Source organism: Gossypium hirsutum, chromosome A11 (genome assembly GCF_007990345.1).
Source record: "Gossypium hirsutum isolate 1008001.06 chromosome A11, Gossypium_hirsutum_v2.1, whole genome shotgun sequence".
NCBI lineage: Eukaryota > Viridiplantae > Streptophyta > Magnoliopsida > Malvales > Malvaceae > Gossypium > Gossypium hirsutum.
In genome coordinates, this window is record NC_053434.1 from 122,632,491 (window position 1) to 122,659,720 (window position 27,230).

The 27,230-nt window shown below is 35.1% G+C and overlaps 6 protein-coding genes across 7 annotated transcripts; 4 read left to right on the forward strand and 2 right to left on the reverse strand.

The window, feature by feature from the left end:
- Positions 1–2,236: 2,236 nt before the first annotated feature.
- Positions 2,237–4,105, forward strand: LOC107935772 (putative disease resistance protein RGA3). Its single transcript, XM_041082231.1, has 2 exons — positions 2,237–2,887; positions 3,083–4,105. The coding sequence occupies exons 1-2, from the start codon at positions 2,237–2,239 to the stop codon at positions 3,956–3,958; spliced, it is 1,527 nt and encodes a 508-aa protein (XP_040938165.1). The 3' UTR covers positions 3,959–4,105.
- Positions 4,106–4,878: 773 nt separating this feature from the next.
- Positions 4,879–11,478, forward strand: LOC107935770 (putative disease resistance protein RGA4). Of its 2 annotated transcripts, XM_016868386.2 has the most exons (3): positions 4,879–10,958; positions 11,095–11,199; positions 11,303–11,478. In XM_016868386.2, exon 1 carries the CDS (start codon positions 9,263–9,265, stop codon positions 10,838–10,840), a length of 1,578 nt encoding a protein of 525 aa, XP_016723875.1. In that variant the 5' UTR covers positions 4,879–9,262; the 3' UTR covers positions 10,841–10,958; positions 11,095–11,199; positions 11,303–11,478. The 2 variants fall into 2 exon arrangements, with proteins under 2 accessions (XP_016723875.1, XP_040936215.1); XM_041080281.1 differs by lacking the exon at positions 11,303–11,478 and having other exon boundaries at positions 9,108–10,958; positions 11,095–11,200.
- Positions 11,479–13,708: 2,230 nt separating this feature from the next.
- LOC107935754 (putative disease resistance protein RGA1) lies at positions 13,709–16,387 on the reverse strand. Its single transcript, XM_041082232.1, has 3 exons — positions 15,713–16,387; positions 14,951–15,454; positions 13,709–14,515 (listed from the first exon to the last, which is right to left on the reverse strand). The coding sequence occupies exons 1-3, from the start codon at positions 16,385–16,387 to the stop codon at positions 13,709–13,711; spliced, it is 1,986 nt and encodes a 661-aa protein (XP_040938166.1).
- Positions 16,388–17,941: 1,554 nt separating this feature from the next.
- On the forward strand, positions 17,942–21,398 carry LOC107935753 (putative disease resistance protein RGA3). The gene has a single exon (XM_041080282.1). It carries the CDS (start codon positions 18,047–18,049, stop codon positions 19,463–19,465), a length of 1,419 nt encoding a protein of 472 aa, XP_040936216.1. The 5' UTR covers positions 17,942–18,046; the 3' UTR covers positions 19,466–21,398.
- On the forward strand, positions 19,524–21,317 carry LOC121210118 (putative disease resistance protein RGA1). The gene has a single exon (XM_041082233.1). The coding sequence runs from the start codon at positions 19,524–19,526 to the stop codon at positions 21,315–21,317; it is 1,794 nt and encodes a 597-aa protein (XP_040938167.1).
- A 2,126-nt stretch (positions 21,399–23,524) lies between the features above and the next one.
- On the reverse strand, positions 23,525–27,218 carry LOC107935768 (putative disease resistance protein RGA3). Its single transcript, XM_016868383.2, has 2 exons — positions 23,738–27,218; positions 23,525–23,584 (listed from the first exon to the last, which is right to left on the reverse strand). The coding sequence occupies exons 1-2, from the start codon at positions 27,147–27,149 to the stop codon at positions 23,571–23,573; spliced, it is 3,426 nt and encodes a 1,141-aa protein (XP_016723872.1). The 5' UTR covers positions 27,150–27,218; the 3' UTR covers positions 23,525–23,570.
- Between the last annotated feature and the right edge of the window lie 12 nt (positions 27,219–27,230).

Sequence of the window (27,230 nt, forward strand, 5' to 3'; positions counted from 1 at the left end):
TAAAATAATCTCTTATAAAAATAACTTCGAAATTCTTTTAAAAGATAATTTTAGGCTTGTATTATAAACTAGAGAAAAGTAGTTTAAATTGGGTAGTCGACTATGTACTATAAAGATATAATAAGTACATATGATGTTTAAAATTGGTAACTTATTAATTACATATTGTTTTAAATTGAGTTATAGTGTAAATTTGTCACCATACTATAAGTGGATATCAAAATTTGTCATTATATTTTGTTTTGATTGATGTTAGCCATTATACATTAAGAATATGGATAAATTTACCATTCAACTTTTATGTGTTTGAAATTAACCACTAAACTCTGTATTTTAATTAATTTTGCCATCAACATTGATTTTTTAAAATTAAAATTTACCATTAGTTATTGATTTTATTGATTTAAAAACAAAATTTAATGGAAAATTTTTACTTTAATAGTAACATTAAGGTACTTTATAAAATTATTAAAAGTATATAAATTAACTGAAAATTTTTATTTAATGGAAAGAAACCTTGAAAATTTTTACAAAATATAAAAAAGTATATTTTAATTTTTTATGAATAACAATTTTTGTTAATATTGAATATTATGTTAATTAATTATTTTAAATTATTTAACATTGAGGTACCTTGATTTTTTGGTGGAGTGGCAAAATATTTATGTTTAATTTTTTTTAAAATATTTAAAATTTCAATTGATATCAAACTCTACACACCAATTGAAAATAAGAGGCAAAAGCTATAATTAGGTGAGCATGGTTTGAATATTAATATTAGTGGCATCCAAAATTGAAAAGTCTGCACAACCTTTCCTTTCTTTAGTCATTGCATCATGTACTATATTTATGAAGGAAGACCCTCACTTAATTAAGTCTTGTGTATCTGTTGACTAGAAAATTGCATCTTATATGTGAACGGGAAACTGTCATTCTAAACTATCTTCTACATATTCTATTCACACTTTAGGCTTAGGACTTAGGAGTACCTTCGATCGATGCTCATACATATTCTTTTTTCTTCATATCTTGAAAAGTCAAGAAACATGTATTGAAAACTGCCCAAAATTTATGAAGGAAGACCCTCAATTAAGTCTTCTGTATTTGTGAATGGGAAACTGTCATTCTAAACTATCTTCTAAATATTGTATTCAGGCTTTAGGCTTAGGAGTACCTTCGATGCTCATATTTCTTCTTTCTTCTTCATATCTTGAAAAGTCTGCCCAATTTTTTCTTCTTTATTCATTGCATCCTCAAGAAACATATATTGAAAACTGCTCAAAATTTATGAACAAAGACCCTCCCTTAATTATGTCTTTTTTCATTTTTATTAATTTATGTTTTTATATCATCAAAATTAATCTTGAGTGGTAAAATTTAATTAAAAAATAAAATTTGGTTGCAAAATTAACTCACATAAGAGTTGAATGACAAATTTACTCATATTTTCAAAATATAATGGTGAATATCAATGAAAATAAAGTATAGTGGCAAATTTCAATATCCACCTATTGTATGATGGTAAATTTGCACTTCAACACACAAAAATTTTTAAGTTTATAATAATTAAGACTAAATTGAAAGAATGTATAAAGTTAATGGCTAATTTGTTGAATTTTTAAAAATTAGAACCAAGCTAATAGAATTCATAAATATTAAAAAGCTAAATTTATTATTATGTGATAAAAAGAAAAAGTCCCGTTAGTATTCTATATGAAAGGATTGTATGAAACAGTGAAGCCACGTCATCATCTGTATCCCTTTCCAATAGTTTTATGCCACATCAGTATTCTTATCCTGAATTTCAGTATTTTAATTAAGATTTGATTTTTTTCAGGATAAAATCCTGAAATTCAGGATAAGAATACTGATGTAGTATAAAACTATTGGAAAGTGATACAGATGAGGTGGCGTCACTGCTTCATATAATCTTTTCTCGTATTCTATTACTGATTTATAAAAAAGTGACCAAAATATTGAATGTTAATAATGTTAGCGATTAAATACAATGGGACCATTTCCCACCAATTCTCATCAACCAACTTTAGCTCCATTGAGATATTTGTGTCAAACATTAAATACGATGGGACCATTTCCCATGGTAACATTTATAAATATACTTATAGTCTCTGCATTTATGGATTCACATCCGTGTTTCATCTTGTTCGAATCATTTTCATTTTCTTCTCTTGCAGCAATCAAACACTTTTTGCCTTGATTTCAGTTTGAACCAACAATGGCCGAAGCAATTGCTTTCGACATTGCTGCAGAGCTCATTATTAAGTTGAGCTCTCGTGTTCTCTCTCAAATTTGGTTGTGGTGGAATCTCAAAGACGACCTCGACGACCTCAAAAGCACCATCTCCTCAATCAAAGCTGTGCTTCTTGACGTTGAAGAGCGATCCGTGACCAGCCATCTCGTCAAATATTGGCTTGAAAAGCTGAAAGATGTACTTTATGATGCTGACGACTTGCTCGATGATTTCTCTACCGAAACTTTGCGGAAAGATCTAATGGCTGGGAACAAGCTGATGAAAGAGGTACGCCTTTTCTTTTCAAGCTCAAATCACTTTGCTTACGGTCTCAAAATGGGTCAGAAAATTAAGGCCATTAAGGCGAGGTTAGCTTCAATTGAAAGTGAGGCCAACACTTTTGGCTGCATGGTGCGTGACCGCCTAGTGGAAACCTCTTTCATGATTAAAAAGAGACAGCAAACACACTCTTTTGTGAGTAAAGATAAAATAATAGGGAGGGATGATGATAAAGCGGCTCTTCTAAAACTCATGTTAGAGTTTGAAAGTGAAGAGAACGTTTACATCATTCCAGTTGTGGAGTTTGGAAGGTTAGGGAAGACTGCATTGGCGCAGTTTGTTTATAATGATAAAATGGTCTATGATTATTTTCAATTGAGGATGTGGGTGTGTGTTTCAGATGTTTTTGATGTCAAATTAATTTTAGAAAACATTATTAAATCTATAACTGGCCAAGTACCAGATCAAAATCTCGAAATTGACCAATTGCAAAAACAACTTCGAGATAAAATTGGTGGAAAAAAATATTTGCTTGTTTTGGATGACATTTAGAATGAAGAGAGGGAAGAATGGGTTAGTTTAAAAGAGTTATTGGTAGGTGGGGCTAAAGGAAGTAGGATAATAGTAACTACTCGCTCTTTTAAGGTAGTCAAGATCACTAGTAAATGTCAGCCACATGTTCTAAAAGGCTTGTCTGATGACGATGCTTGGTCTTTGTTCAAAGAAATAGCATTTGAGCAAAGATATGCAGACTCAACAAATTCAGCCTTTGTGGAAATAGGAAAACAGATTTTGGAAAGGTGTAGTGAGGTTCCCTTAGTCATAAGGACGATAGCAAGTACATTATCTTACAAAGAAACTGAAGAGGAGTGGCATTCTTTTAGAGATAATGAACTTGTTAGAATACCTCAAAACGAAGGTAAAATTCTAACTACACTTAAGTTAAGCTATGATCATCTCCCATCCCATTTGAAGCATTGCTTTGCCTATTGCCGACTTTATCCAAAAGATCTTGTGATTGATGTGCTAACACTTGTTCAGTTTTGGATTGCACAAGGTTTCGTAAAGCAATTGAATCAAAGTCAATCTCTTGAGGAGATCGGGTTTGGATATTTTAAAGATTTAGTTGAAAGAAGTTTTTTGCAAGAGGTAGAAGGAATATATCGGATGAAAGGACTATACTGGGTGAAAGAACAAGCATGTAAAATGCATGATTTAATGCATGATCTAGCTGAAACAGTAGCAGGGATGGAGAGTAGCATTGTAGATTCAAATAAAATTGCAAGTAATGTTGGTAAAAAATGTTGTCATTGTTGGGAAGAAACCGAACAACCGAAACAAAGCGAAAGCACAATCAATGTTCTTTCTTTCCCTATAACTCCTGTAAAAAATTATGGCAAGCACAATAGCACAAAATATGTTCTCTAGGAATCTTAATCAACCATAAATCAACTAATACAACGACGACAAAAATAAATAGAGACACCGGTATTTTACGTGAAAACCCCTCTAAATCAAGAGTAAAAACCACGGGACTTTAGAGTCCGATCAAGAGCTCCACTATCATCAAATGTTCAACTACAAGATCACAATATCAAGCCTACAACAAGCATTCAACTCCAACAAGGCTAACAATATGTAATCTTTAGCAAAAGAGAGAAAAAAGAGAGAACATCACCAAAAATGCAACTACTGAAAAATGGGTATTTCTGACGCTACAAGACTCGGATGAAAAATCTGACCGTACAAAGTCAAGAACACTTTATCGCCTAGCTGCTGTCCAAAAATCAGCCCAATCGAACCACGGATGGGCCTTTGATCGAAGAGTTGATCACTGCTGCACCAAACATTAAAAACTGAAATTTCTCTTCTCTCTTTTCTCTCTGTTTTAATTTGAGATTTTTTTTTGGCTCTCACACTTTCTGGCCACACCACCCGTAAAAGCCAAAATGAATGGCTCTTTTTTTTTTTTGACAAATCTAAGAAGACAGACACTAAATATATGACAGAAAATATGGGTTTCCTATATAGTGGGACCCACACCTAACAAATCTCCCCCTCCAACTATGTGGGGAATGCCTCCATGCCGGAGGTCAAACAACATGCTTCAAACTTTCCTCTTGGTAAGGCCTTCGTCAACATATCAGTACCATTATCATTAGTGTGTATCTTTTCAAGCTCTAATAGTTTAGCTTCAAGAACATCTCGTATCCAATGGTACCTCACATCAATATGCTTAGATCTAGCATGAAAAGTTGAGTTCTTACCAAGATGAATAGCACTCTGGCTATCACAGTACAGGACATACTTCTCCTGAGTAAAACCAAGCTCATGCACAAACTTCTTCATCCAAAGCATCTCCTTACATGCTTTGTTTGCTGCAATGAACTCTGATTCGGTGGTGGACAATGCAACACACTTTTGCAGTCTCGATTGCCATGCCACAGCTCCCCCTGCATAAGTGATTAAGTAACTTGAAGTAGATCTTCTCGAGTCAATGTTCCGGCATGTCTGAATCTGTATACCTAACAAGAACAGGTTTCTCATTGCCTAAACAAAGTTTCATGTTGGAAGTGCCACGAAGATATCTCATAATCCACTTCACTGCATTCCAATGCTCTCTGCCTGGATTAGAAAGAAACCGACTAACTGTACCAACGGCATAAGCCAAGTCTGGTCTCGTGCAAACCATTGCGTACATCAAACTACCCACGGCTGAAGAATAAGGAATTTTCTGCATCTCTTCCTTCTCCTTTTCTGTGGAAGGACTATGCTTAACACTCAATCTAAAGTGCATAGCAAAGGGAGTATTCACCGCTTTAGCTTTGTCCATACTAAACCTTTGAAGTACTTTCTCAATGTACCTCTCTTGTGATAACCATAATTTCTTGGCCTTTCTATCACGTGTCAATCTTATGCCAAGAATTTGCTTTGCTGGCCCCAAATCCTTCATTGCAAAGGATTTACTCAACTCTTGTTTCAACTTCTCAATTCTAAAAGCATTCTGACCAACAATAAGCATATCATCAACATAGAGTAAAAGAATAATAAAATCATCACCAAAGAATCTCTTAACAAACACACAATGATCAGAAGTAGTCTTCTCATAGTCTTGCTCCCCCATAACAGACTCAAACTTCTTGTACCATTGCCTTGGAGCTTGCTTCAAACCATACAAGCTCTTCTTCAATCTGCACACATAGTCCTCTTTCCCTTGTGCAACAAAACTCTCTGGCTGCTCCATGTAAAGCTCTTCTTCCAAGTCACCATGAAGAAAAGCAGTTTTCACATCCATTTGTTTAACCTCTAAGTCATAACAAGCTGCCAAACTCAGTATAGTTCTGATAGAGGACATCTTCACAACCGGAGAAAATATTTCTTCAAAATCAACCCCCTTTTTCTAAGTATAAACCTAGACGACCAATCTAGCTTTGTATCGTGGAGATGAAGACTTCTCTTCTTGCTTCAACCTGTAAACCCACCTATTCTTCAAAGCTCTTTTGCCCTTAGGCAGTTTCACCAATTCAAAAGTATGGTTCTCATGCAAGGATTGAAGTTCGTCTTTCATCTCTTCAACCCACTGATCTTTGCATTCACTCTCCATAGCCTCTTCATAACATTCAGGTTCTCCCCCGTCAGTCAAAAGAACATATTCATCAGGAGAATACCTGACAGAAGATCGTCGATCTCTGGAATACCTTCGAAGTGGAACTGCTGGTGGAGCTATAGGTGCTTGTTGTTGATCATTCATAACATCATCCATGGGAGTATCAAAGTCACCTATATTCTGATGGTCATCACTAACATCACCATGCACATTATCCTGGATAGGATCTGGTGAAGAGTCTAGGGGAACTGGATTCACATCGATCAAGTCACCACTACCTTGTGAATCTACTTTCTCCGTCTTATCAATGTCATCAATAGTCTGATCCTCAATGAAGACAACATCTCTACTTCTTACGAGTTTCTTCTGAACTGGATCATAGAGTCTATAACCAAACTCACCATCTAGACCATAACCAATAAAAATGCATTGTCGAGCCTTGGCATCCAACTTGGATCTTTCATCCTTTGGAACATGAACAAATGCTTTACAACCGAACACACGTAGGTGATCATATGACACGTCTTTACCAAACCAAACTCTATCTGGCACATCACCTTTCAAAGGAACACTAGGAGATAGATTTATCACATGTGTCACTGTATTCAAAGCTTCAGCCTAAAACGATCTTGGCAACTTTGCATCTGACAACAAACATCTGACTCTCTCAATCAATGTTCGGTTCATTCTTTCAGCTAACCCATTTAACTGTGGAGTCTTTGGTGGTGTTCTCTGATGTCTAATTCCCTGTCGCAGACAATACTCATGAAACGACCCTGTGTACTCGCCACCATTATCAGTACGAATGCACTTCAACTTCTTCCTTGTTTCCCTTTCAACTGATGCTTGAAACTGTTTAAACACCTCAAAGACTTGATTTTTATACTTCAAAGTGTAAACCCATAGCTTTCTTGAACAATCATCAATGAAAGTCACAAAGTAAAGTGCACCACCATGTGATCTTAATTTTATCGGACCACAAATATCTGAATGGACCAACTCTAGCAATTCTGATTTTCTATGAGGAGGATGGCTTCTAAATGAAATTCTTCTCTGTTTTCCTGCTAGACAATGAGCACAATTCTTCAGTGTAGCATTTTTTAAACCCGAAAGTTGATTCTTCTTCGCTAAACAGTTAAGCCCCTTCTCACTCATGTGACTAAGTCGTTTATGCCACAACTCAGTTGAGCTATCATTCACTGTCACATTCACCATTTCTCGAGAAGTCAAAGCTTGCATCAAGTACAAATTTGAGCTCTTCTTTCCTCGAGCCACAACTAATGAGCCTTTAGTCAGCTTCCACTGCCCCTCACTGAAGGCGTTACAGAATCCCTCATCATCAAGCTTTCCTGCAGAAATCAAATTCAAACGGATATCCGGTGCATGTCTGACATCCTTGAGAGTTAACTTTGTTCCATTGTTACTCACCAAGCTAACATCTCCCATACCAATAACTGAAACCAAACCGTCATTACCCATCTTCAATACCCCAAAATCACCAGGAGTATAAGATGTGAAGAATTCCTTCCTCGACGTGACATGAAGTGATGCACCAGTATCAATCACCCAACTAGTCTCGTCGCATGCTAGGTTGACCAAATTCTCGTCACAAATAACTAACAGATCTTCACGAGTAACAGTAGCAACACGCTCGGATTTTCCATCGTCATTCCGATCGTGTTTATCACCACCACATTTGTTCTCTTTCTTCCACTTGAAGCAATATTTCTTGATATGACCTTTCTTACCACAATGATGACACTCAAGATTCTTGTATCTCGATCTTGACTTGCTTCGGCTTTTATCTCTACCTTTTCCATCTTTGTCTCTATTTCTCCCATGTTCTCGATAACCAACACCTCGAACTGTGATGTAGAACCCTGAGATCTTCTTCTAACCTCTTCATTCAACACACCACTCTTAGCCAAATCCAAAGTAATAATACCCTGTGGGGCAGAATTAATGAGCGAGACCCGAAAGGTCTCCCAAGAGTCTGGTAAAGTAGCAAGCAACCAAAGCCCTAAAATCTCGTCATCAAATTTGACACCCATACCAAGCAATTGATTCATCACACTCTGAAATTCACTAACGTGGTCAGCTATAGACATTCCTTCTTTGTATTTCAACGCCATCATTTTCTTCAGCAAAAACAACTTGTTATTGCCCGGCCTCGAAGCATACAAGCTTTCAAGCTTCTCCCACAATGTTCGAGCATGTGTCTCCTGATCAATGTGGTTGTAAACATTTTCTTCAACAAATTGCCGAATAAAGCCACACACTTGTTGATGCTCAAATTCCCATTCTTCATCACTTTTCGAATCGGGTTTTTGAGTAGTAAAGACCGGAAGATGCAAAGCCTTCACAAACAACAAATCCTTCATTTTATTCCGCCAAAGTTGATAATTTGTGCCATTCAACATAATCATCTTGCTCGTATTAATTTCCATAATTATCTGACACAATAACCAAGCTCTGATACCAGTTTGTTGGGAAGAAACCGAACAACCGAAATAAAGCGAAATCACAATCGATGTTCTTTCTCTCCCTATAACTCCTGTCAAAAATTATGGCAAGCACAATAGCACAAAATATGTTCTCTAGAAACCTTAATCAACCATAAATCAACTAATGCAACGACGACAAAAATAAATAGAGACACCAGTATTTTACGTGAAAATCCCTCTAAATCAAGGGTAAAAACCACGGGACTTTAGAGTCCGATCAAGAGCTCCACTATCATCAAATGTTCAACTACAAGATCACAATATCAAGCCTACATCAAGCATTCAACTCCAACAAGGCTAACAATATGTAATCTTTAGCAAAAGAGAGAAAAAAAGAGAGAACATCACCAAAAATGCAGCTACTGAAAAATGGGTATTTCCGACGCTATAAGACTCGGATGAAAAATCCGACCGTACAAAGTCAAGAACACCTTATCGCCTTGCTGCTGTCCAAAAATCAGCCCAATCGAACCACGGATGGACCTTTGATCGAAGAGTTGATCACTGTTGCACCAAACATTAAAATTTGAAATTTCTCTTCTCTCTTTTCTCTCTGTTTTAATTTGAATTTTTTTTTTTTGGCTCTCACACTTTCTGGCCACACCACCCGTAAAAGCCAAAATGAATGGTTCTTTTTTTTTTGACAAATCTAAGAAGACAAAGACATTAAATATGTGGCAGAAAATATGGGTTTCCCACATAGTGGGACCCACACCTAACAGTCACATATCAATTAAACCTTTATTAATTCCTTTGTTTAAAGGAAAGAAGTTGCGAACCTTATTACACTTTCCAAGCATGAAAGCTCAAAATTTGGGTGATGAAACTTGGAATTTGATAATTGCAAATTGTAGATGCTTGCGTGCATTAGAATTGAATGCTTTAAATCTTAAGACGATTCCACGCTCCATTTACAAGTTGAAGCATTTGAGGTACCTTGATCTTACAAACAATCATGGTCTTAAGATTCTTCCAAAGAGTATTTGCAAGATACAGAATTTGCTAGTGCTGAAACTTGATGGGTGTTTTCAGCTTGAAGAATTGCCAAAGAAGATTGAAAATTTGGTGAATCTTACCCATCTTGCGTATCGCGGTTGTTTTGGCTTAACTCATATGCCACGAGGAATAGGGAAGCTGACTTCCCTTGAGACGTTAAGCAGGTTTGTAGTGGATAAAGATGGCTCACATGACGGTGCAGATCTAAGTGAATTGAGTGGGCTTAACAACTTGAGGGAAAAGCTAAAAATAATAAATCTAGGATTTGTGAAAAATGCCAAAGAGAAGTTTAGGGCTGCTAATTTGAAAGAGAAGCAACATTTGGTGTCATTGGTTTTAAAATGGAATGGTGGCAATGATGATGATGACAAGTCACTTGAAGACCTCCAGCCCCACCCTAATCTCAAGGAGCTCTGTATTCGAGGATGGAGGGGTGATGCCAAGTTTCCAAGTTGGCTTTCTTTGCTCACAAAACTCGTTGATATTACCATAGGGTGTCCCAGTAATTTCAAACATCTCCCATCCTTTGCTAAATTGCCTTGTCTTCAACAGCTGAAGATATCTAATTTAACTGAGCTCGAATGCATGGATGATAATGGCCCCAATGGAAGACAAGGAATCACAGAACCATTCTTCCCGTCGCTTAAGGTTCTCTGTCTCGAGTACTGCCAAAATATGAAGAGCTGGTGGAGGACAACAGAAGCAATTGGTGATGATTCCAACGAGGACGACATGACAGTTATGGGAACATGGACAAAAGCATTTCCTTGTCTTTCCTCTTTAGAAATTGAAAATTGCCCTTTGACTTCAATGCCGTTGTATCCTTTACTCGATGATAAGCTAAAGTTGGTGAATACCAGTTCAAGGCCGTTAAAGCAGACCATGAAGATGAACATCACTAGCAGGACCCCATCAAGTTCAACCTCTTCTCTTCCTCTCTCCAAATTGAAATCTTTCCATGTAGAGAATATTGAGGGACTGGACACTCGCATACTAGATAAGTGGCTTCAACATCAAACAAATCGGCGATGTCTTTCTCTCTTTGATTTGCCCAATTTAACATCGCTTCCGGACAAGATGCGTTGCCTAACCAATTTGCAAATGTTACATATACAAGAAATTCCCCAGTTGAAGGAAAGATGTCGGAAGGAAATTGGCACTGATTGGCATAAGATTGCTCACAACCCGGACATTCGGTTGTAATCAGGTTGGTCCATCCTTTTCAAGAAAAATTTCAGTGGTATATTTGCACATTTGAAACTGCAGCTTATACTATGATCACTAAAATAGTTACAGGAGCAGCACCGATAAAGATTGAGAGGTAATTCATACACTCAATTATTTTCTTATATTTTTCTATTTGATTCAATAAAAGGAAATTGCTTAATTTAGATCAAGTGTGAAGTACTTTCAATTCAGGGGCATATAATAATAATCTTAGTTCAAATTTGATGCAGGCCATGCTTTTGCCCTATGAAATAATTGGTCACCTTTTTTATGTTTCGTTTGAGAAAAGCCAAGGGGAAAAGAGTTAGCTTTGTCTCCATGTACACCATTGCAAGGTGGTATGTCTGCGCTTGTTTTCCAGACTTATTAGATTTGTATTGTGGGAAAAAAAAATAAGCATCACTGATTATTCACTATTATCATATGTTATGTTTTCAGGAAACAACCTTTAAAGGTACCCAAATGGACATTAATTAATGTGGAGAGGCCTAAAAAGCTTGCATGCTACCCTTCACAAACGTTGTACTTCATGCTCCGCTTTCTTCATTTTGCAAAATTAAGCACTAATTTTATCAATCATATGTATTTTCAGTTTTATGTTTTTTCTTAAAAATTTGTCCTATTTTCTCTTAATTTTTGTTAGTTTTGTCCTATTTACTCAAAAATTAACTTATTAATACATAGTAAAACTCAATCAACTTTATCATTAAACAAAAATTTTGATTTAAAATATTTAAAAAGTAAATGCATAATAAATAATTGATAGTAGTATGTTGTGGCCTTGAAAAGTGGGATTTTACAATCAGGTGTTCAATAGTAGTATTCCCCATAGAAAGAAAAAAAAAAGCAAAAGAATCCCAAATAAAATTCCCATTTCAGATGTTAATTAATAAGCTGCTTTATGTTGAAAGATGTTGAAATGATGAAGAAAAATCTGAAGAGTTAGTTAAAGGAAATCACTGAAGCCAACAATGTGGTGTAACCATGAACAACAGTTGCAATCAGTCCTGACCTTGTAATATTATAATTTAAGATTTTTTATAATATTATATATTTTTTAAACATTTTGAAATTTTAAGGATTTTTGTTCCCATTATTGCAAAAATTTAAATTAATTCCCAAAATATGTAATGCTTGTGATTATTTTTGAAATATGTAGTTTTACCAAGTTGGGTATTGAGATTAGTGTAAAAATTTAAATACTATATTTTTCGATTTCTTTCCAGATTAGGGAGGAAAGGCAAAAGATTGACAAATATGACTTCAAACCACAACACCAATGGTGTCTAAGTCCTTTTTTTTTTTTACTTATTCAGTGTAGTGTGCAATTTGATATATGAACTTTGATTCGGAGCAATTAGATAAAATAAAATTTTGATTGTATTTCAAATCTATACATGAAATTTTAATTTTAATTCAATCGTATACATTTACAGAAATAAAGCCATCAATCTATTTTCATATTGGATAAGTATAATTATTTATATATACAATACGTACATGTAAAATGATAGTATATAAATAATGATGTTAGCCGTTTGTGAAAATTAAATCACATTAAAATTTCATTTATAGAATTGCACATCAGACCAAAATTCTTGTATAATTTTAAATTTTATTCACATTTATTTCTTTCCTTTCTTTTACTTTTACATATATATATTATAACATAATTTAGTTTAAACTAATGTCTAGTTTGTGCACCGACATTTACATGTGCTGATTAACATGTTTTGTTGATTCATTAAGTGTACAAGTTACTCCTTTTGTAAGTTTCAACAAGTGTAGTGGTAGTAGTTAAGTATTTGATAAATCTTTTTGGTTAAAAGTTGCAAGGGTTTGGCTGAATGAATGATGAGAAACATTCAAGAACTTTCTTCCTTTGTTCTTTTCTGTTTTTTTCTCGTTTGAAACACTAGTAGAACGCCTCCAAGAGCCTGTCAATAGCATAGATACCACCTAAGATAGTAATCAGTTGACTGTTGACATATATATTACAACTCTTAAAATACACTATTTATATAATCAAATCAATTGGAAATTCAAAAGAATTTTATGACATATATTACCATTTTTGTTTTGATGGAATATTTTGACAGATTAACAAATCGTAGCAGAAAGCATGCTCTCTGCTTCTTGTAGTGTAAATAACCAAAATTAAGAGAAAACATAAATGAACATATATGTAAATACTTCAAACTGGTTAGGCAACGCATTTCGTCCAGAAGCGATGTTAAATTGGGCAAATCAAAGAGATGAAGACCTTGCAGATTTGTTAGCTGTTGACACGACGCAATATTCTCCAGCTTCTGGTATGATCTTGGAATATTTGGATTTCAGCTGCTGATAGCTTCAGCTCCTTGCAGTCCATTGCTTCAAACTCTTCAAGGAAAGTGAGATGTTGGAGCACAGGAAAGAGTGACCTCAATCCACTGCAATTAATAATCTTTAATCTTTTCAATTGAACAAGATGTTGAAGTCCAAGGGGGAGAGACACCATCTGTGGAAAATTTGCAATCTCCAAATAAGAGAGATTCTTAAGGGCTTCCCATTGCATGCCCTCTAAATCAACCTCCTTGAAATCTTTTATTCTTAATTTTTTGAGGCCAGTGAAAAGTTGCAAGGACTCATCTAGCATGTGAGTGTCCAATCCCTCAATCTTGGCTACATGGAAACCTTTCAATTTGGAGAGAGGAAGAGAAGGGGTTGAAGTTGATCGTGATATACTGGTGATGTTCATCTTGATGGTCTGCTTTAACGGCCTTGAACTGGTATTCGCCAACAACAGATCTTCATCCAGTGATGGATACAGTGGCATCAAAGTCAAAGGGCAATTTTGAATTATTAAAGAGGAAAGACAAGGAAATGCCATGGTTGATGTTCCCATAACTGTTGTGTCGTCCTCGTTGAATCATCAATCGACCTTTTCCGCCACCAACTCTTCATATTTGGGCAATTATGGAGGCGAAGATACTTGAGCGATGGGAAGAATGATTCTGATTCTCCTTGACTTCCTTTTGGGCCATTATCATCCATGCACTCCAGCTCAGTTAAATCAAATATCTTCAGCTGTTGAAGAAAAGGAAATTGAGCAAAAGATGGGAGATGTTTGAATTTACTAGGACCATATATGGAAATATCGACGAGATTTGTGAGCAAAGAAATCCAACTTGGAAACTTGGCATCACCCCTCCATCCTCGAATACAGAGCTCCTTGAGATTAGGATGGGGCTGGAGGTCTTCAAGTGACTTGTCATCATCATCGTTATCACCATTCCATTCTAAAACCAACAATCTCAAACGTTGCTTCTCTTTCAAATTAGCAGCCTTAAACTTCTCTTTTGCATTTTGTACGAATCCCAAATTTTTTATTGTTAGGTCTTCCCTTAAATTGTTAAGCGCACTCAATTCACTTAGATCTGCACCGCCGTGGGACCCATCTTTATCCACTACAAACATGCTTAACGTTTCAAGGGAACTCAGCTTTCCTATTCCACGTGGCATATGAGTTAAATCACTACAACCACGACACGCAAGATGGGTAAGATTCACCAATTTTTCTATCTTCTTTGGCAATTCTTGAAGCCGAGAACAGCAGTCAAGTTTCAGCGCTAGCAAATTCTGAATCTTGCAAATACTATGTGGGAGAATCTTAAGAGAGAAATTGGAAGAAAGATCAAGATACCTCAAATGTTTCAACTTGTAAATGGAGTGTGGAACCGTTTTAAAATTTACTAAATCTAATTTCAATACACGCAAGTATTTACAATTTGCAATTATCAAATCCCAAATTTCATTCCTGAAATTTTGAGGTGTACAGTGTGAAAAATGTAACAAGGTTCGTAACTTTTTTTCCTTAAGTAAATGTATTAATGAAGGATTAATTGATACGTGGCGACATTTTTCACCAGCCTTACTTGCAATTTTATTTGAATCTACAATACTACTCTCAGTCCCTGCTACTGATTCAGCTAGATCATGCATTAGATCATGCATTTTACATGTTAGTCCTTCCCCTGGATATCGATCATGCATTAAATCATGCATTTTACATCTTAATCCTTCCCTCGGATATCTTTTTCCTACCTCTTGAAACAAACTTCTCTCAACTAAATCTTTAAAATACCCAAACCCGATCTCCTGAAAAGATTGACTTGGATTCAATTGTTTTATGAAACCTTGTGCAATCCAAAATTGAATAAGAGTCTTTACATGAATTTGATGATCTTTTGGATACAGTCGGCAATAAGCAAAACAATGCTTCAAATGGGAAGGGAGATTATCATAGCTCAACTTAAGTGTAGATAGAATTTTACCATCATTCTGCGATATTGTAACAAGTTCATTATCTTTGAAAGAAGACCACTCCTTTTCAGTTTCTTTGTAAGATAATGTACTTGCTATTGCCTTTATGACTAAGGGAACCCCACTACACCTTTCCAAAATCTGTTTTCCTATTTCCACAAAGGCTGAATTTGTTAAGTCTGAATATCTTTGCTCAAATGCTATTTCTTTGAACAAAGACCAAGCATCGTCATCAGACAAGCCTTTTAGAACATGAGGCTGACATTTACTAGTGACCTTGGCTACCTTAAAAGAGCGAGTAGTTACTATTATCCTACTTCCTTTAGCCCCTCCTACCAATAACTCTTTTAAACTAACCCATTCTTCCCTCTCTTCATTCCAAATGTCATCCAACACAAGCAAAAATTTTTTTCCACCAATTTTATCTCAAAGTTGTTTTTGCAATTGGTCCATTTCGAGATTTTGATCTGGTGCTTGGCCAGTTATAGATTTGATAATGTTTTCTACAATTATTTTGACATCAAAAACATCTGAAACACAAACCCACATCCTCAATTCAAAATAATCATAGACCATTTTATCATTATAAACAAATTGCGCTAAAGCAGTCTTCCCTAACCCTCCAAACCCCACAATTGGAATGCTGTAAACATTCTCTTCACTTTCAAACTCTAACACGAGTTTTAGAAGAGCCGCTTTATCATCTTCCCTCCCTATTATTTTATCTTTAAAAGAGTGCGTTTTCTGCCTCTTTTTAGTCATGAAAGAGGTTTCCACAGGGCGGTCACGCACCGTGAAGCCAAAAGTGTTGGCCTCACTTCCAATTGAAGCTAATCTGGCCTTAATAGCCTTAATTTTCAGGCCCATTTTGAGACCGTAAGCAAAATGATTTGAGCTTGAGAAGAAAAGGCGTACCTCTTTCATCAGCTTGTTCCCACCCATTAGATCATTCCGCAAAGCTTCGGTAGAGAAATCATCAAGCAAGTCATCGGCATCATAAAGTACATCTTTCAGCTCTTCAAGCCAAACTTTGACGAGATTGTTGGTCACCGATTTCTCTTCTGCGTCAAGAAGCACAGCTTTGATTGTGGAGACGGTGCGTTTGAGATCATTGAGGTCATCTTTGAGATTCCACCACAGTCCAATTTGAGAGAAAGCACGAGAGCTCAACTTAATAACGAGCTCTGCGGCGATGTCAGAAGCAATTGCTTCGGCCATTGTTGGTTCAAACTGAAATCAAGGAAAAAAGTGTTTGATTACTGGAAGAGGATGAGAAATGATTGGAACAAGATGAAACATACATGTAGAGTGTATGGTATTTTAAAGAAGTGACCCACCACCCACCAAGTAATATAATTAAATAAAAAGTTACTGGTTTTATATTAAAAACTTAATTAATTAAGGGACACTCTTTATTTATAATTCTTCTTGTAGCATACGACATGGCCACATGGATTCAGCAGATGGCACACAAAGTCATAAAATTTGGCACAAATTTCTCAGAAGGCTCATCATTTTTGTTAAAATTGTTGAAATAGGTGAAATGTGTTTAGTAGCATTTGATTTATTATTAACACATATTTGTTTATGGTAAGTGGGGTTCATCATTTTCGTTTATATATTACTATTAACACTACATATTATTATCACTTGAACTTTATTATTGTTAATTTATGAGTTGTTATGGTGAGATATTTTTTTTATTATCAATTAAATATTATTTTAGCTTCATTATATATATTTATTTATTGAAACATAAGGCTATTATTGTTTATATATATAATATATAAATATTTTCAGTTAATTTTTCAAAATAAAGTAATAAATCTAAGTCAACTGAAAATATTCACACCATTATCATCTATATAAATTTTCTCAAGATCTAACAATTTAATCTCAAAAATTTCTCATACTCAATGATACCTCACATTGATATGTTAAGATCACACGTAAAAAATTGAATTCTTATAAAAAATGAATTTAAATAATTTTAATACATAATTATATATAAACAATAATACAATGGTAACATATAAAATTTATCAACCGTTACTAACTCTCTATATAAACGTCTGAAATAGCCTTATGTTACCATACATATACTAAAATAATATTTAATTTAAACTAATAATAATAAAATATCTCACCATAACAAGTCATAAACACCACTAGTATTAACAATAATAACGTTTAACTAATAAAACAAACTGATAATAGTAATTAGTAGTGTTTATAGAAATATATAAATGAAAATGATGAATCCCACTTACAAGAAACAAATATATGTTAATAATAAATAAAATGCTACTACTCTAAATAATATATATTTTTACATTTCATCTATATCAACAATATTAATAATAAGATTATAGTTAATTAATACACTAATAATACCAAAGCTCAAGCACATGGCGGACAATGCATGGGTTGCTGTTTGAATACTTGAATGTCACATGGAGCTTCTCTCTCTCTAATTTTATTTTTCTTACATATTATTTTTTTAACAAAAACGACAAGTCTTTTGATAAATTTGTGTCAAATTTTGTGACTTTGTGCTGAATCCATGTGGCCATGTCCGATCAATTAACATTACTTTCTTTTTTTTAACTTATTAACCCTAAGAAAACAACAAAATTTCATGATAAAAAGTTTTGTCGTATGCTACAAGAAAAATTATAAATAAAGACTCTCCCTTAATTAATTAAGTTTTTAATATAAAACCAATAACTTTTTATTTAATTATATTACTTGGTGGGGGGTCGGTCACTTCTTTAAAATACCATACACTCTACATGTATGTTTCATCTTGTTCCACTCATTTCTCATCCTCTTGCAGTAATCAAACACTTTTTGCCTTGATTTCAGTTTGAACCAGCAATGGCAGAAGCAATTGCTTTTGACATCGCCGCAGAGCTCGTTACTAAGTTGAGCTCTCGTGCTCTCTCTCAAATTGGACTGTGGTGGAATCTCAAAGATGACCTCGATGATCTCAAACGCACCGTCTCCACAATCAAAGCTGTGCTTCTTGACGCAGAAGAGAAATCGGTGACCAACAATCTCGTCAAAGTTTGGCTTGAAGAGCTGAAAGATGTACTTTATGATGCCGATGACTTGCTTGATGATTTCTCTACCGAAGCTTTGCAGAATGATCTAATGGGTGGGAACAAGCTGATGAAAGAGGTACGCCTTTTCTTCTCAAGCTCAAATCAGTTTGCTTACGGTCTCAAAATGGGCCTGAAAATTAAGGCTATTAAGGCCAGATTAGCTTCAATTGGCAGTGAGGCCAACACTTTTGGCTTCATGGTGCGTGACCGCCCCGTGGAAACCTCTTTCATGACTAAAAAGAGGCAGAAAACGCACTCTTTTAAAGACAAAATAATAGGGAGGGAAGATGATAAAGCGGCTCTTCTAAAACTCGTGTTAGAGTTTGAAAGTGAAGAGAATGTTTACATCATTCCAATTGTGGGGTTCGGAGGGTTAGGGAAGACTGCGTTGGCGCAGTTTGTTTATAATGATAAAATGGTCTATGATTATTTTGAATTGAGGATGTGGGTGTGTGTTTCAGATGTTTTTGATGTCAAAATAATTGTAGAAAACATTATCAAATCTATAACTGGCCAAGCACCAGATCAAAATCTCGAAATGGACCAATTGCAAAAACAACTTCGAGATAAAATTGGTGGAAAAAAGTATTTGCTTGTTTTGGATGACATTTGGAATGAAGAGAGGGAAGAATGGGTTAGTTTAAAAGAGCTATTGGTAGGAGGGGCTAAAGGAAGTAGGATAATAATAACTACTCGCTCTTTTAAGGTAGCCAAGATCACTAGTAAATGTCAGCCTCATGTTCTAAAAGGCTTGTCTGATGACGATGCTTGGTCTTTGTTCAAAGAAATAGCATTTGAGCAAAGACATGCAGACTCAACAAATTCAGCCTTTGTGGAAATAGGAAAACAGATTTTGGAAAGGTGTAGTGGGGTTCCCTTAGTCATAAGGACGATAGCATGTACATTATCTTACAAAGAAACTGAAAAGGAGTGGTCTTCTTTCGAAGATAATGAACTTGTTAGAATATCTCAGAATGATGGTAAAATTCTACCTACACTTAAGTTGAGCTATGATCATCTTCCATCCCATTTGAAGCATTGCTTTGCTTACTGCCGACTGTATCCAAAAGATCATGAAATTCATGTACAAACTCTTGTTCAATTTTGGATTGCACAAGGTTTTGTAAAGCAATTGAATCCAATTCAATCTCTGGAGGATACCGGGTTTGGATATTTTAAAGACTTTAGTTGAAAGAAGCTTCTTTCAAGAGGTAGGAGAAAGATATCCAGGGGAAGGACTAAGATGTAAAATGCATGATTTAATGCATGATCTAGCTGAATTAGTAGCAGGGTCAGAGATTAGTATTGTAGATTCAAATAATATTGCAAGTAAGGATGGTGAAAAATGTCGCCACATATCAATCGATCCTTCATTAATACATTTGTTTAAGGGAAAGAAGTTGCGAACCTTATTACTGTTTCGAAACGTGAGAACTAAAAATTTGGCTGACGAAATTTGGGATTTGATAATTGCAAATTGTAGATGTTTGCGTGTATTAAAATTGGATTATTTTAAACTTGAGAAGATTCCACGCTCAATTTACAAGTTGAAGCATTTGAGGTACCTTGATCTTTCTCACAATTCCCGTCTTAGGATTCTTCCAAAGAGTATTTGTAAGATACAAAATTTGCAAGTGCTGAAACTTGACTGGTGTCTTCGGGTTGAAGAATTACCGAAGAAGATGGAAAAATTGGTGAATCTTACCCATTTTGGGTGTAAAAGTTGTTATGAATTAACTCATATGCCATGTGGAATAGGAAAGTTGAGTTCCCTTGAAACGTTAAGCATGTTTGTAGTGGATAAAGATGGTTCCCATGGCGGTGCAGATCTAAGTGAATTGAGAGGACTTAACAACTTAAGGGGGGAGCTAGAAATAACAAATTTGGGATTCGTAAAAAATGCAAAAGAGAAGTTTAAAGCTGCTAATTTGAAAGAGAAGCAATATTTGAGATCGTTGGTTTTAGAATGGAATGTTGATATTGATGATGAAGATGATGATGATGAGAAGTCACTTGAAGACCTCCAGCCCCATCCTAATCTCAAGGAGCTCTGTATTGGAGGATGGAGGGGTGATGCCAAATTTCCAAGTTGGCTTTCTTTGCTCACAGATCTTGTCCATATTAAAATATGGGGTCCTAGTAATTTCAAACATCTTCCGGCCTTTTCTCAATTTCCTTGTCTTCAACAGCTGGAGATTCATGGTTGTACTGAGCTAGAGTACATGGATGATAATAGCCCAAAAGGAAGTCAAGGAGAACCAGGATCATTTTTCCCATCGCTTAAATATCTTTGCCTCGAGAATTGCCCAAATATGAAGAGTTGGTGGAGGAAAAGGTCAACTGATGATTCCAACGAGGACGACACAACAGTAATGGCATTTCCTTGTCTTTCCTCTTTAAAAATTGAAAATTGCCTTTTGACTTCAATGCCATTGTATCCTTCACTCGATGATAAGCTAGAGTTGGTGAATACCAGTTCGAGGCCGTTAAAGCAGACTATGAAGATGAACATGAATGCTAAGACCCCATCAAGTTCAACCTCTTCTCTTCCTCTCTCCAAATTGAAATCTTTCCATGTAGACAACAATGAGGGACTGGACACTCACACGCTAGATGAGTGCCTGCAACATCTCACCAGTCTCAAAAGATTAGAAATTTGGAATTGCAAGGAGGTTGACTTAGAGGGCATGCACTGGGAATCCCTTAAGAATCTCTCTCATTTGATGATAAATAATATTCCACAGCTGGTGTCTCTCCCCCTTGGGCTTCAACATCTTGTTCAATTGAAAACATTAAAAATCCTTAATTGCAGTGGATTGAGGTCGCTCTTTCCTGTGTTGGAACATCTCACTTTCCTTGAGGATTTTGAAGTGAGGGACTGCAAGGAGCTGGAGCTATCAGCAGCTGACTTCCGAATATTCCAAGATCATACAAGCCTACGCTACCTATCGCTGGTAATGATTCCAAAATGTCGGCATCTTCCGGATTGGCTTCAAGAATTCCATAAAAATAGGAGAAACTCCCCAATTGAGGGAAAGATGTAAGGGGAACATTGGTGCAGATTGGCACATCCCGCACATTTGGGAGAAAGAATTATATGAAATAGGGTGTATCCTTTCATTTCAGTTTTTTTTTTTATATTATTGACAAGTCATTTTTTTAATTCTTGAAACTAATAAAATTGTTGAAATGTATCAATGACATGGTTTAAGGTTTTAGGTTAAAAAAATTAACAAAATGGTGACTGACGTGAAAAAAAAATGTTGAAATATTATTAAATAACTGAAAAGGGATACAAGATGATATGACATTCCTGTTTCATACAATCATTTATCTTATATTTGGTGTTCGTCCTTTTTATTTATTTATTTTTAACCCCATTAATTTTTTCAAAAAAAGAAAAGAAAAGATTTCAGTGGTATATTTACTCTCCAACTCTGGGCTTTTATGCCGTTTTTTAACTCTAATATATTTATGTTGGATACTGTTAATTTCCTTATTAAAATATTATTCATTTGACATCTTATATAAATTGAAAATCTTTTGTTTTAATCCTACTTTTTACTTACCATATTTCATAATATTTAGTAAGCCATTGGAGAATAGTTTGGGGAAAGGCATTTGTCAACTTCAATAATTTATATGCATAAAAAGAGGTGCTAATTTATCTAATTGATTTATACTTTTAGTTCATATTAATAATTTGACAATTGCATTGACGTAATAGGGCTTTTAATAATTTAATTAAAAAATCTTTAAAATAAACATTGATAGGGTGAGTGTTAGATCGAATCAAGTCAAAACTTCAAGTTAATCAAGTTGATAAATCTTATTTTATCATTCTAACTCAATTTGAAATTTTTTTCGAATAAAGTCGTGAAATGAAATTCGAGTCGAGTAAGATCAAGTGAAATTGTTCAAGTTAAATTAAAAAAATAAAACATGTCAAATTAGAATCTTGTTATTTTATATAATTCCATATTAGAGAACATAAATTTGAAACCATATATATTTGAAATCTTTTTCAAAACAAAATTCAAAGCAAAATAATAAAAAAATAAGATACTTTAGTATGATAAACTTGAATCATTAATTAACTTATTTAGATATACAAAATTATTATTTTAGAAAATTTTAAAATTTCATTATATATTTTTTAGATTTTTTTTTTCAAATTTTATAATTTTTAAAAATATAAATTTTGAAAACTTGAAATTATTTTGAATTGTTTTTTTTTTAATTTTTGTTGAGAGAAAAAATAATTTATTCATTTTCAAAATTGACAGGGACCAAAAGGGTATTTACACCAATTTGTCATTCGAATGATTCGAATTATAAAATTTAACTCAACTCGAACTTGAAACACAAATTACTTATTCGAGTTGACTCAAATAATTTAAAGTAACTCAAATAACTCAATTCAATTAACTTGAAATTTAATTTTTTCAAATCGGTTTGAATTTTTCTTACCAGTGAAAAGGCATATGATAATCTTTATGAATTTCTAGATGCAATGTATGATAATCATTTATGTAATCATGTGTTAGAACACTAAAAGTAAAAATGTATTTTTTTTATGAGTTGACACATATTACATAACAAGTAAAAGTAAAGAAAAATTAATAAAGAACACAATCAAGATATTTATACAGTTCAGAGCTCGTTCTATATTTGCGGGGCTTTCCCATAAATGAATTCACTATAAATTTTATAGTTCAAAGAAATAATTTAAGCATAACCCCTCAAACACACATGATGTACAATTAAATAAATTGTCTCTTAACTCACTTTAGCTATTGTAAGTGGAAATCAACACTCAAACACTCAATAATAGTGGTCACTATAAAGATATGTAGAAACACTTTTTTTTTTTTGGGTAGAAAATGACCCAAAGGTATACCTCAATTTATTGCATCATGAATGATTACATCATGGGTTTCCACTGGGTAATCCATATTAAAGCACACATTACACTTTTTATTAATAGCAAATTGCTATTAGAAATATTACACAACAAATCAGCCGCATTATTACTATTCCTATCGACACTTTTTATTTATGTAGAAACAATTACTTTCACAGGGCAGGACTTCATATTCTGTGCACAAATGGTGGCCAACCTCAAGTCCATTGTCTATGCTTTCTGATTGCAAGTTTAACAAAGGGTCAAACAGTCACCAAATAAGCATTAATTATGAGATTATTTTGATTTAAAAGTGTAAAGCAATTAGATAAATTACCTCCTCTTTTCCGGCATGTTATTTCTTGAAATTGTCAAATGCCTTTCACTCAAACAGTCACAAAAAGAATACTGCACAAATTAGCAAAATATTATGAAATATGATAAATGAAGAATCTGTACTGATAGGAGCAAATGAATTTCAAATTTGTAATAATATTTCAGTAAGGAAATTAACTCTATCCAACTTGAATGACACTAAAATGAAAGATAAGAAGGACGAACCTGAAGTAATGTGAGCAATCTTATACCAATCGGCACCAATGTCCTTCCTACATCTCTCCTTCAATTGGGGAATTTCTCGTATGTATAATTCTTTTAAACCGGTTAGGCAACGCATCTCGTCTGGAAGTGATGTCAAATTGGGCAAATCCATGAGATAAAGCGTTCGCAGATTGGTTAGAAATTGAAGCCACTCCGGAAGATGCCGACACTTTGGAATATTTAGCAGCCATAGAGAGCGTAGGCTTGTATAATTTTGGAATATTTGGATGTCAATTGCAGATAACTCCAGCTCCTTGCAGTTCCATATTGAAAACTCTTCTATGAAAGTGAGATGTTGGAACACAGGAAAGACTGACCTCAATCCATTGCAGTTCTTAATTTCTAATGTTTTCAATTGGAAAAGATGTTGAAGCCCAAGGGGGAGAGACACCAGCTGTGGAATATTATCAATCTCCAAATGAGACAGATTCTTCAGGGCTTCCCATTGCATGCCCTCTAAATCAAGCTCCTTGCAATCTCTTATTGTTAAAGTTTTGAGGCTGGTGAAATGTTGCAAGTACTCATCTAGCTTGTGAGCGTCCAGTTCCTCGATATTCTCTACATGGAAAGATTTCAATTTGGAGAGAGGAAGAGAAGGGGTTGAAGTTGATGGTGACATACTGGTGATGTTCATCTCAAGGGTCTGCTTTAATGGCCTTGAACTGGTATTCACTAAGTTTAGCTCCTTGTCAAGTGATGGATACAACGGCATTGAAGTCAAAGGGCAATCTTCAATACATAAGTAGGAAAGACAAGGAAATGCCATGGTTGATGCTCCTACAACTTTTGTATCGCCCTCGTTGGAATCATCATCAACTGGTCTTTTCCTCCACCAACTCTTCAAGTTTGGGCAGTTGTTGAGCTCAAGATACGTAAGCGATGGGAAGAATGATTCTACTTTTCCTTGACTTCCATGTGGGCCATTATCCTCCATGTACTCGAGCTCAGTTAAATTAGAAATCACCAGCTCTTGAAGACAAGGAAATTGAGCAAAGGACGGGAGATGTTGGAATTTACTGGAACCATTTATGGAAAGAAGGACGAGATTTGTAAGCGAAGAAAGCCAACTTGGAAACTTGGCGTCGCCCTTCCACCCATCCACCTTCAACATCTTCAGATTAGGATGGGGCTGGAGGTCTTCAAGTGACTTGTCATCATCTTCGTTATCGCTACTCCATTCTAAAACCAATAATCTCAAATGTTGCTTCTCTTTCAAATTCGCAGCCCTAAACTTCTCTTTTGCATTTTTCACGAATCCCAAATTTTTTATTGTTAACTCTCCCCTTAAATTGTTAAGCCCACTCAATTCACTTAGATCTGCACCACCATGAGAACCATCTTTATCCACTACAAACATGCTTAAGGTTTCAAGGGTAGTTAGCTTCCCAATTCCACGTGGCATATGAGTTAAGCCACTACAACCACAACACTCGATATGGGTAAGATTCACCAATTTTTCAATCTTCTTCGGCAGTTCTTCGAGCCCAACACACCAATCAAGTTTTAGAGCTTGCAAATATGGTATCTTGCAAATACTCTTTGGGAGGAATTTAATATAGGAATTGCGAGAAAGATCAAGGTACCTTAAATGTTTTAATTTATGAATGGAGCGTGGAATTATATTAAGATTTGAATCATCCAATTTTAGTATCCGCAAGCATCTACAATTTGAAATTATGAGATCCCAAATTGTATCGCTCTGATTTTGATATGTATAGTTTTGAAATAGTAGTAAGGTTCGCAACTTCTTTCCCTTAAGCAAAGGAATTAATAAAGGATTAATTAATACGTGACGACATTTTTCACCAATCTCACTTGCACTTGATTTTGAATCTACAATACTACTCTCCATCCCTGCTACTAATTCAGCTAGATCATGCATTAAGTCATGCATTTTACACATTATAAGCCAGCCTTCATATTCTTTTACCTCTTGAAAAAAGTTTCTTTCCACTAAATGTTTAAAATATTCCAACCCAATCTCTTCAAGAGATTGACTTGGATTTGATTGCTTTACGAAACCTTGTGCAATCCAAAACTGAACAAGTGTTCGTACTTCAATTTCATGATCTTTTGGATATAGTCGACAATAAGCAAAACAATGTTTCAAATGGGATTGGAGATTATCATAACTCAACTTAAGTGTAGATAAAATTTCACCTTCTTTTAGGGATATTTTATCAAGTTGATTATTTTTAAAAGAACGCCACTCATTCTCAGTTTCTTTGAAAGATAACGTACCAGCTATCGTCCTTATGACTAAGGGAACTCCCCCACACCTTTCCAAAATCTGCTTTCCTATTTCCACAAAGGCTAAATTTGTTGAGTCTGCAGATCTTTGCTCAAATGCTATTTGTTTGAACAAAGACCAAGCATCATCATCGGACAAGCCTTTCAGAATATGAGGCTGGCATCTACTAGTAATCTTTGCTACCCTCAAAGATCGACTAGTTACTATTATCCTACTTCCTTTATCCCCACCCATCAATAACTTCTTTAGGCTAAACCATTGTTCCCCCTCCTCATTCCAAATGTCATCTAAAACAAGTAAATATTTTTTCCCATCAATTTTTTCTCGAAGTTGTTTTTGCAATTGATCCATTGCGAGATTTGGATCAGGTGCTAAGCCAGTCACAGATTTGATAATGTTTTCTACAATTATTTTCACATCAAAGACATCAGAAACACACACCCACATCCTCAATTCAAAATGATCTTTGACCGTTTCATGGTTATAGATAAACTGCGCCAATGCAGTCTTTCCTAACCCTCCAAACCCCACAATTGGAATTATAAAAACATTCTCTTCACTTTCAAACTCTAACATGAGTTTTAGAAGAGTTGCTTTATCATCTTCCCTCCCAATTATTTCATCTTTACGCACAAAAGAGTGTGTTTGCTGTCTCCTTTTAGTCATGAAAGAGGTTTCCTCGGGGCGGTCACGCTCTAACAAGTTGAACATCTTGGCCTCACTTCCGATGGAAGTTATCCTAGTCTTAATGGCCTTAATTTTATGACCTATTTTTAGACCGTAAGCAAATTGGTTTGAGCTTGAAAAGAAAAGGCGTACCTCTTTGGTCAACTTGTTCCCACTCATCAGATCTTTCCGCAAAACTTGGATAGAGAAATCATCCAACAAGTCGTCCGCATCATAAAGTGCATCCTTCAGCTTTTCAAGCCAATCTTTGATAAGATGGCTGGTGACGGATCGCTCCTCTGCATCAAGGAGCACAGCTTTGATGGTGGAGACAGTGGTTTTGAGGTCATCGAGGTCATCTTTGACATTCCACCACAGTCCAATTTGAGAGGCAGCAAAGGAGGTCAATTTAGTAATGAGCTCTACGGCGAGGTCGAATGCAATTGCTTCGGCCATTGCTGGTTAAAACTGAAATCAAGGTAAAAAGTGTTTGATGATTGCAATAGGAAGAGTGAAATGATTGGAAGTGCAGTACTT

Bases quoted from the DNA above. Each gene is read 5' to 3' on its own strand.
- LOC107935772 (XM_041082231.1), top strand. From the start codon at position 2,237: ATGGCCGAAGCAATTGCTTTCGACATTGCTGCAGAGCTCATTATTAAG. The intron at 2,888-3,082 runs GTCTATGATTAT...GATGACATTTAG, and splicing joins TTGTTTATAATGATAAAATG to AATGAAGAGAGGGAAGAATG.
- LOC107935770 (XM_016868386.2), top strand. From the start codon at position 9,263: ATGAATGGTTCTTTTTTTTTTGACAAATCTAAGAAGACAAAGACATTA.
- LOC107935754 (XM_041082232.1), bottom strand. From the start codon at position 16,387: ATGGCCGAAGCAATTGCTTCTGACATCGCCGCAGAGCTCGTTATTAAG. The intron at 15,455-15,712 runs GTTTGTGTTTCA...CGCTCTTTTAAG, and splicing joins ATTTTGAATTGAGGATGTGG to GTAGCCAAGGTCACTAGTAA. The intron at 14,516-14,950 runs GTAGGAAAAAGA...TTCTCTCTTAAG, and splicing joins AGAGAAGTTTGTTTCAAGAG to ATTCTCCCACATAGTATTTG.
- LOC107935753 (XM_041080282.1), top strand. From the start codon at position 18,047: ATGGCAGAAGCAATTGCTTTTGACATCGCCGCAGAGCTCGTTACTAAG.
- LOC121210118 (XM_041082233.1), top strand. From the start codon at position 19,524: ATGCATGATTTAATGCATGATCTAGCTGAATTAGTAGCAGGGTCAGAG.
- LOC107935768 (XM_016868383.2), bottom strand. From the start codon at position 27,149: ATGGCCGAAGCAATTGCATTCGACCTCGCCGTAGAGCTCATTACTAAA.